Source organism: Cyrtonyx montezumae, unplaced genomic scaffold (genome assembly GCF_038088225.1).
Source record: "Cyrtonyx montezumae isolate F1298 unplaced genomic scaffold, pur_monq_1.0 scaffold_2, whole genome shotgun sequence".
Classification (NCBI taxonomy): Eukaryota; Metazoa; Chordata; class Aves; order Galliformes; family Odontophoridae; genus Cyrtonyx; species Cyrtonyx montezumae.
In genome coordinates, this window is record NW_027071936.1 from 28,875,412 (window position 1) to 28,885,403 (window position 9,992).

A 9,992-nucleotide genomic window follows, 5' to 3' on the forward strand; every position below is an offset into this window, starting at 1 on the left:
TTATCGACCACTCTCAGTGTTGTCTTGCCATTTTCTGCTGTTGCTTTGCAAGGGGAAAACATTTTATTGCTGGAAGTGAACTGCAGCAGGTGCATACCATAGTGGTTTTTACATAGTTCCCTCTTTTGGTACCTGTGAAATTGTGTGGCACAGCTGTAGCTTATATCCTGCATCTGCTGAGCAGCAGCTGTGTGTCATTTGCTGCCTTTGTGTGCTTGTAATCTTCAGTATTTATGCTTCTGAATAATCAGTGCGGATAGATACTGTATTTAGCCCTCCCATTCCCTTGGCCATCAGTTACTTTAGTTATACACAATATCTTACTAGTGTCTACACTTAGGATATCAACTTGCATCTCATTACAGCGTAACTATTTTTCTATAAATGTAAGCAAAGGATGTGAATTTGGATTGACAGCAAAGTAATGCATGGCTTCTCTTAGGCATTGCCCCTCATTGAGAGGAGCGTATTGCTGGTGTCCTTTCCACAGGGTCCTGCACATTGCTTGCATCAGTGTTCACTGCCCACTTTTGGAACTAGTGACTCTTAAAAAGATTGGTTCTTAAGTTAAGACAAATGTGTCTGCTTAATTATTGCAAGACAACCATTGCCATTTGTTCAGGATGAAGAGATGAGCTTATCTGCAATTTGGATAACGTGCCTATTTAATGATATCAAGGGTTTTAGTCGTGAATTCCTGATATTTATCTCAGTAAAGAAACAGTTTGTCAAGGGCACCCTGAAATGCAGGCATTGCATAAGTAGCACTGATGTAAACCAAGACTGACGTCACGCTGAACTCAGACTGCATACTGCTTTCCCATTGTGAGGACCAGCCTAGCAGATAGGATTGCATAATTGTACCTGGAAAGGTCCCTTTTGCTAGAGGTGGCAGGCTTGGTGCTCAGAGCAGGCAGTAGAAGCAATATAGTGCAGTCTGAGCACCAGAACATTCAATCTATTTATATTTCATCTGTGGTTTCTTTCAGGGTGAGAGAATGTAAGTGGAATGGTTAAATTTGCAAAGCACTGTAGTTAAATAGAAAGAGTTGAGCTCTACCATGCTTATTTTTTGTTTTCATGTTATTGCTGAATTTCATCCCTGCATAAGATGAAAGCTTGAGATAGGTGAGTAATGATACTGAAGCTGCTCCCACAAGTCTTAAGTTCCTGTGTGCATGCATTGCTTGCGTTGTCTAGAAGTTGACAGCAGAACAAAGCAGGTGGGAGTATTTAATAAAATTGTTACATTGGAACTTTGCTCTTTGCATAAGAGTTCAACTTGAATTTCCTAGCATTTGATGTTGGTTTCTCTTCAGTTTTAACCCATGACACCCATTGTCTGAAAATTATTTTCAAGAGATAATTATTGATAATGTGCTGTGCTTTCCAACAGATGCATGGGGGACTGTTCTCTGAAGGGAGTTGACGTGGGCTTTTATAAACTGATCACACGGTTCCTAAAAACTTTATCTGCTGTTAGGTCACTGAACAAGAGCCTTGCTTTCAAAGAGCTCTAAGTGCTTGAGCATCTATTTACGGTAGTAAGAACAATGGGAATAGTTAAGATGTTCACTTCTACCCTTTTATTTCAATATTTGTCAGTAGGCTGTTTAAATGAAACTTAAGGAGTAACTCTTCAAAGGAATGAAAGTCACTTGATGTTGTGACTAGATGCCTTATGTACTCCCACACCTCACCACCGATTTATGGTTTGAACATAGCTTAAATATTCTTTGGAAAGATAGTTTGGAATAGAAAGCCTGAAGGACATTGGGGTGAACAAATGGGTAACAGTTTCTATACTTCAAAAATGTACACTATTTTTTTTATTAATGGTTAATGGACCTGCCAGTAGAATTTGGTGTGCTTAGTACAGTACACCAAACGTTTAAAAGAGTAACTGACAGCTTTACCCTTTTTTTTTTTCAAATTAAGATTCTGCTATAGTGAACGGTTAAAGAATTCTTGCAACCAAGAATTGTTTGGTTGCATTCTTCACCTCTTTATAATACACCATAGAAAGCAATAGTAATGAGATTCTATCATGAAAAATAATTCGGTCCCTTTTCAGCAGCACATGTTTTACAGTTTAGGCTGTAGGAAGGTTGTTTTGCAATTAAACTGCAGAGTGATAATGAATGGTTTAAATGCTTTGCAGCTGTCGACTTCTTCAACCAGATCAATATGCTTTATGGAACCATTACGGACTTCTGCACAGAGGAGAGTTGCCCCGTGATGTCTGCTGGCCCAAAGTAAGATCATTTTTACTCATTGTTCAGCCTGTGGATCTTGAGATGATTTTGCATTTGAAAGAGACTGGCTCAGCTGAGTGCCAGAGAAAGGATAAGCTCTGTGTGTAGAAAGGATGTCTTCTTTTGTTATGTGTGGGGGGGAAAAGCTTGACCCTTTGTAAGGCAGTAGGGAATTGAAAGGTTTTTATAGTAATTGTTTTATTTAGCCTGGAAGGTAGCCTGACCATCAGAACTGCTTTCTCTTTTTGTTCTGAAGTGTTAATGAGACCTTCTTAAACTAAGACTTGAAACTTTCATCTGCAGGCATTCAACTATGAATAAGCAAAATCTTTCTTCAAGGTGTTATACTTAGTACTATAGAGAGAAACTTGGCGTCAGGTTTGAGTTGTCTGAGTAAGAGTTCCCTGCCCTTTCACTCCGTGGAGTTTCACTTCCTTGACTCTTTCTTACACTTCTGTGCTGTCTTTGCTCGTCGGCTTCTTAGTGTTTTTCAGAGAGGAAAATACCTGAATTTATTAGCGAGTAGTGATGGGAAAGCACTGCTTCCTTTTTACAGTCAAATCTTAAATAAGCAACAAAGAAAAACAATCCTCTCCTCCACCTTTTCCTGTTTTCTGATGACGTATGTTGTTACTGTCTGAACGCAGAGACCCCAGCCAGCAAGGTGGGGAGCTGAGGGCAAGCAAAAGAGGGCTCCTGGGGGATTGCTGCTGAGACTGGGAGGGTATGAGCTCTGCAAGGTGAAAGCAGCCAGACCAAGGAAAGGTTTGGTGCTGTGTTCTTTAATGATGGCTGCTGCGAAATGCCAGAAACAGTGTGGGCAGGCAGATGCCCTGCTGCAAAGCAGGGAAGGGGGTGAAAATACAAAATAAAGAAGTTCACTGTTATACAAATGAACTTTGGAATGAGCTCGTGCAGTGACATAGCTCATTGTCTGCTCTGTGCTTTGGCATGCAGAACAGGCTCTTGGTTATTAAATGAGAACATGAAAATATTTGTTTGCTTTATTGTTTGCTTGATGAGACCCAGTTACTTGGGGATGGAGGTTAATTATTAATGGATTAGCTTTCTGACTGCCAGTCTAAACAGTTTATTTCTGTCCAAAGAGACCGATAACCATTGACAGAAATTTATAGTAATAGTAGTGCTCAAGCATGAGGCAGACTAGAAAGGAGACACTAGAGACTAGGAAATGCATTCTGCTAAGTTTTTAATCAGGTGGCCTTTATCCCTAGGATTTGCAGAGCATTCCCCAGTCTGCAGCCCCACCTGTGCTCAGGAATGGGTTTTGCAAAAGAGGGTTCAAAGTGTTCATGTGTTGGAGGGGCCTGGGCCAGGCAGGCGCAGGAGTGGAGATGGATGAGGCTGCAGTGATTGTCAGTGGAGCAAGCAGTATGCTTTTGGTTTAAATGAGCGTGACCATTCTTTATGTCAAAGGTGATCTGTAGAGTTCTTTTTTTTTATCGAGGCACTAGCAGTAAACGTGTTAGTATAACAGCACAGATATTTACAAGGTATTTTTTTCCTGTTTCTTATCTCTATTTCATGTTTTCTTCTGGCTCAAGACATGAGTCTTATGAGCTCTTTAATGCTTCTAGGTTGAAAGCTGCTAACTGCTTACAGCCATGGCTGAGCTGCCACCATTACTGCATACTCAACTATTTCATATAGAAGAATGTGTGTTAGCTGGAATAAACTCCGTAAGGTCGCTTGAAACAGGTTAGGGAGCAGTAGTGTGGGGAGGACTAAAAGCACCAAGTACCCTGTGGCTTTACAGTCTTAATTTCCTGTAATTTATTTATTTATTTTCGCTGCAAGTTAAGTCCTGTAAGTCACTTGCAAGCCAATATAATTGCATCCACACACGAACCTTTCTGTTTATTTTAATAACTCTCAGTTTGGAGTACACTGGTATTTTACAGACTGAAGGCTACGTATTCCCACTGGAAAACACTTCTGGTCCATATATTAAAATAAGGGCTGTAAGCTGCTAATGCTTACATAGTTGTTTGGAAACATTGTGGCTTAGTCACAATTGTTATAGCACAACTGACAAACGTCTGTCAGTCTATGGAAAAACTAAACCAGATGTGATAAGTAAATGCTTGGGGCTGCGTAGGTAGTGCTTGGTCCCACTCGTTCACCTTGGTAGTGATCTTGACCCAGGTAGTGCCTTGGCCCAGGCAGATCAATTTTGGGGACTCACCAAAAGCTTTTTGGTCCAAGTGGGAGGTGGGGAGCCGACCGCTGCCGTTAGGTTAGGAATGATAAAGTACACACTGAGAGCTGACTTGGCCTTTCTGCTGATGTGGAGCATTATTTGCTGTGGGGACCCTTAGATTTCTTTTGGACTTCTCTTTGTTGGATGCATTCCTGAATTAATCTTTAACAGAGTTAATAAAGGATTGGCATAACGATCAAAACCAGATCTCTTGTGCCTGCTGCACAAGTCATTGTCTAATTGTTTGAGAAGATTACCTGTTAGATTTGTTCCAAAATATATGGTTTCTCATGATAATGTTCCACTCTTCGTATCTGCAAAGACCCAATATTTTTAACCCAAATGAGCTCTACTTGGTTATCATTTCTTACTATCCTTGTATCACCAATCAATGCAACAGGCATGATAGATACATTAAGAACTTGCACAAAAGTAATGCGTATATTGAGCAGTTTGGTGCAAGGGCTATTTTCTTTATTTTCCTCCATGGCTGTAAGTTGTAATAGTGAGGAAGAAGGACATGATTGCTGCATTTTTCAAAGCTGGATCTTAATACAATCATAATTAAGGAACTCTGTCAGGAATGAGTCTAGTTAGGTTGTCAGTTAGATAAAACCTGTAAGCCAGATCTCAAGTGGAGAATTGAATGCAATTTCCTGATGTTTCATTTCAACAAGTTCTATTTTTTTTCCATTAAAAACAAACAAACAAACAAACAAATCCAAGCTGCTTTAAAGAAGTAGCTGTCACCTTTTTTAAGCAAAAGTGATGTGTGTACAGTTTGGAAGCTTTACTCCTACAGCACTTTTTGATGTACAGGGCCACTTTAACCCTAGGTTACCATGTATATTTTGGCAGGAGCGTTAGAACCAAGATTGAATGAGTTGTGCCTATGAAAAATGAAGCTTTTGGAAGCCTTCATAGGCTATAGAAGGGCAGCTTGCTGAAGGGTTGCACGTTGGGTCCAGAGCTGATGCAGATGGTACTGGCAGCTTTTGGACCTTAGTTTCAAGGACGGGCTGTGGGAGGGCATGGGTGTGTGTGGGGGGGGAGTGGTCCAGGAAGAGCAACCTTCCAGGCTGTGTTATGAATGATTCACCTGTATTAAGAAATGTCTTCTTGTTGTTGTCCCAACCCAGATACGAGTACCATTGGGCAGATGGGACAAACATAAAGAAACCAATTAAGTGCTCTGCGCCAAAGTACATTGATTACCTGATGACTTGGGTCCAGGATCAGCTGGATGATGAAACACTATTTCCTTCTAAAATAGGTAAACAAGTAATACTGAACATTATATTTGGATTATAGTGGGTGGTACAGAAATATTCAAGTCTTGTAGCATTTAAAGGTCTCCTACATGACTCTTCTCGAATAGGATGACTATAAAGGTAACGTTATGTTTGGAAAGGCACTTTTATCTGTTAAGATAAAATAAATGCGTACATGAACTCTACTCCATGTGTTAATATTTTTAATAAACTTTCTGGTGCAGAGAGTATTGTTTCTACTTAATAACTGTCCTTTCTGATTTTTTTTTTATTATTATAAAAGGTGGTTTGTTTCCTTAAAAATAAGTAGGAGGGTCTCTGTATCTTACAACCAGTAAACTGGTGTGAACTAGCAGATTTTCAATGAAGGAGGGATGCTTGGTCTTCATTGGGAACTCCTCTTAGGCCTTACCTCTAAAGAAGCTGAATTGAGTGTTTGATCCTAAATGTGTGAATTTATTTTCTTTTGAAATGGAGATATGAGTTGTTGTTTTCAGAAAAGGAGGAGGAAAATAATAAACGACCACTGTTTCTGAAATGGCAACAAGAAGAAAATCCTGTTGGAGACGGGTGAAGGACTATTTGTTCTAAGCTCCTAATTGGCAATTTTCCAGTACAGTACTACTCATAGGCTTATGATGCATTGTGGAGAAAGGGAGGGAGATCTCTTAATTGCTTGTATTTTGTGAATAGTTTCTGAGGCATTAAGACACATTTTCAGTAATCTTATTCAGAGAAATAGGGCCACCTGTCAGAATCAAGTGGTGTTTGTTTTTACTTACAGTGAACAGATATGCAAAGAAGGCTGGTTAGTTTGGGTAGAAGTGACAGAAATCTAAATCCTCCCTGTTCAGTAGATGTGAGCACAGTATCTTGTCTTCCTGTGGCAGTTGTTTTAGTGTTTCAGGGCAGAGTTCAGAGCTGGGGTGGAAATCTGCTACTAAAAAACACTTTGTTTTTAAAGTGGTGCTTAAAAAACTATGTTGGGATTTGATGTTTTTCTCCTGCATATATTACAGTGAAGAGTTTATTTTATTTATTTTTAGTAGGATGTATTTTTTAAATGCAACAATGTGAAAAGGGGCTTAAAGGCCACAGTGGATAAGCAATTAAAAATGAACTTCCTGTGTGATGCTGTAGCCAGTGTTGGAAATGCGTTGTGTATGTGCAAGCAGGACGAGCTTTAATAGAGCGTGGAAATTGTATTTTCAGTATTTGAAAGCATTATTGAGATCATGATTAACTACCAGTGTACAGCTTTGGCCTCTGGCCTTCACAGAGGACTTGACAAATTGGAAAGACTCCAAAAGAACTAAGCTGACTGGGAAATCTGCTACATGATGATAAGTTAGTCAGGCTTGATCTACTTAGATGGTTGCTAAATGTCTTTTTTTAGTCTGTGGATGCATTGGCTAAACAGATTATTGCTCCCAATGACTTGTACACTGATGAAGAGCTACTGTTGAAGCTGATTTTTATACGTCCTGTGTAATTTTCAGTGAAATGACTGAAAGGAGCACATGTCAGAGTTACTCATCAATAGGTAAGAAAGCAGTAGCCTCAGGCTAGGGGGTGGTGATGAGCAGGATGGAAATAAATTCCCTTTGTAAGGCACATAAAAGAACATTTTGTGAATGTTCCAATACCAGTTCAATATTAGTGCAGTTTCTCTTCAAGAAGCTATAAGAGAGCATTTTTTCTTACTTTATTCTAGCCAAGACAACTAGAAAACAAGGTTGCTAATTCTGAAAGGGAATTTCAGCTACCTGTGCAAAGTTATCTGGTGTCACTTAGGGGTATCCTTTATTCTCTGACACCTGCACAGAGCCTTCAGTAAGACTCAGGGCCTGCAGAAGACTTCCACTTATCTGTATTGGCAGTCAGAGGCCGGGCAGGTACTGAGAGGGCATATGTATGTGTATTAGGTGCCTAAAGTTTGATCATCTGAATCCACCAAATTCTCAAAGGAACTATCCTCATGTGTGACGAGACAGAGTAGCTGGAAGCCGTATGTAGGTGAGTTCAGTGTAGAAATGTAGTCCAGTTTGCTTTGGGATGAGTTCATAAGCCACTGGATTACACGAGAGAGAGAGAGAGAGAGAGAGAGAAACATCTCCCTGTGGTCTTCTAATAAGCTTGTCATTGTGTGTCAGTCAAAGTGCATCATGTGATTTACAGACAGAATTGCTGAGTGAAATGTAACAGCCCTGTTTGCAAAAGGTACAGTTGGAGCCAAGAGATAAGGTTGGGTTATAATGGCTTTCAGAATAAATGACTGTAGCATGGGCATTTAAAAATAAGCCATCTGTTTCCTTATTTCTAGGTGTACCGTTCCCAAAGAACTTCATGTCAGTGGCAAAGACCATTTTAAAGCGTCTCTTCCGAGTTTATGCTCACATTTATCACCAGCACTTTGATCCAGTGATTCAGCTGCAGGAGGAGGCACATCTTAACACGTCCTTCAAGCACTTTATATTTTTTGTTCAGGTAAGTGTGGTTATAATCTGGAAAATAGTTTATCAGAGTAACACCCGTTCTGTTTCTTAACAGCTGGTGTATTTGTAGTTGAGTATACCTGTAAGGCTCTCAGAGTGTGTCTCGTATGTATATTTACTGCTAGAAGTATTCAAGGGATTGAAAAGTTTTCAGTAAAGTGTTTGTTTGGTACTAAATTGAATACCATAAAGTATTCACTATCAAATATTGAATAGAACAGTAATTTCTTATAGAAGAAAGAGGGAGGACACCCTCTGAAACTATTGATTGAAGATTGAAAAGAGCATTCTTGCTACACAGTTGCATTTTCTCCCTTTGCAGCTCGAACAAGAACATCTTAGAGTGCTTCCTTCCTTTAAATGAGGAGGAGGAAAAAAAAAAGCTTCAGGCAGTTAAACTGTACTACTGAGATAATGACAGAGAGGCAGAAAATGCTGTAGTGGCAAGGTCTGGTCACGAAGAGCCTGTGAAATGAATTTTGTCTGGATCACACTTACTTGAGCTACACAGATAAAACTCCATATATTTGTCTTTCTCCTCATCCCTAATACAGGAATTCAACCTTATTGACAGAAGAGAGCTTGCACCACTTCAAGAACTGATTGAAAAGCTCACCTCTAAGGACAGATAAAAGGAAGAGGATTTTTTTTTAAGTCACTTGGTTCTTTAAGCAAGCGTGTGGTATTTGTTTTTTTGTTCATTTGTTTTTTAAAAACAAAAGAAAAACCTGTGCTGTTATTCCTAACGGCCAAGATCTACTCTCTGTGCTTTTATTAGGGGAAATCTTTTGTCTGTTAGTGACATGCAGTAAATAGCTTTTTTTTTTTTATATATAGTTGTTATTCATTGTGGAATTTTAGCAGGTGCTGAGTGTTTGTAACGAAAACATGCTTGGTTGGGGGTTTGACTCTGCTGGTGGATGGGTTCTGTATTGTGTCAATGGTAGCCCATTCTCATGAAGTCCCTGAAAGACTTCCTTACATTCTCTAAGTGCCTTGGCAGACTCACTTCTGAGGTGCAAAGCACATACAATACTGAACATTGCTGGAAACAGAAAATATGAACTAACACCCAGGATACTTACTGATACTTGTTTTAGGAAAAAGAAAAAAAAAAGAAAATATATATACATATATATAAATACAGTAAAAAAAAAAAAAGCCATAACTTAAATCGATGATCTCCAGCTTTTAATACAAATATTTGTCTTATTTTTTTAGAGAGATTAATATAGATTTTTTCAAAACTAGATATTTCTTATAACAAAAAGTGATACAAAGCTTTAGTCACCAAGTCAAAATGAAGAAGGTTGTGTCAAGATTACAGAGAACCTGTGGTTAGCAAATAGTTAATGTCTGTTGCACTGGTTTTTGCTTTTCATAGTTGCTCTTATTTTTTTTAACAGGTGAATAAAATACCACCTCAAGTCAGGCACTTCCTTTCAATTTCTGAGCATTTGCCAAATGAACTGTCAGTTTGCACAACTACAGATAGGGAAGACAGTTACTATCGAAAGTACACTGGAGTAATACTAAGAAAACTCTGCCTTGAAAAATAACTAATGAGATGATGTTCCTAAGTTAGAAATAAAAAGCCCAGCTCTGTGAAGGAATTCTGATGATTAGTGTTTTCCACGGTAGGGAATGTATCTTGAAGGGAATATAATTTTGTGGACCTTCTGGAATTGACGTTAGCGTAATGGTGTTCTTCCCCATTTAAAATTGTTACCCATCTCAAAAGAATTATAGA

At 39.1% G+C, this 9,992-nt stretch overlaps 1 protein-coding gene across 1 annotated transcript in view; it reads left to right on the plus strand.

The window, feature by feature from the left end:
* Window positions 1-9,499, plus strand: part of MOB1B (MOB kinase activator 1B) — a 30,743-nt gene extending 21,244 nt beyond the window's left edge. The window contains exons 3-6 of the mRNA XM_065736750.1: window positions 2,162-2,255; window positions 5,616-5,749; window positions 8,071-8,234; window positions 8,797-9,499. Coding sequence (XP_065592822.1) covers window positions 2,162-2,255; window positions 5,616-5,749; window positions 8,071-8,234; window positions 8,797-8,874 — 470 coding nt within the window. The 3' untranslated portion in view covers window positions 8,875-9,499. The remainder of the gene's footprint in view (window positions 1-2,161; window positions 2,256-5,615; window positions 5,750-8,070; window positions 8,235-8,796) is intronic.
* The last annotated feature ends 493 nt before the right edge of the window (window positions 9,500-9,992 follow it).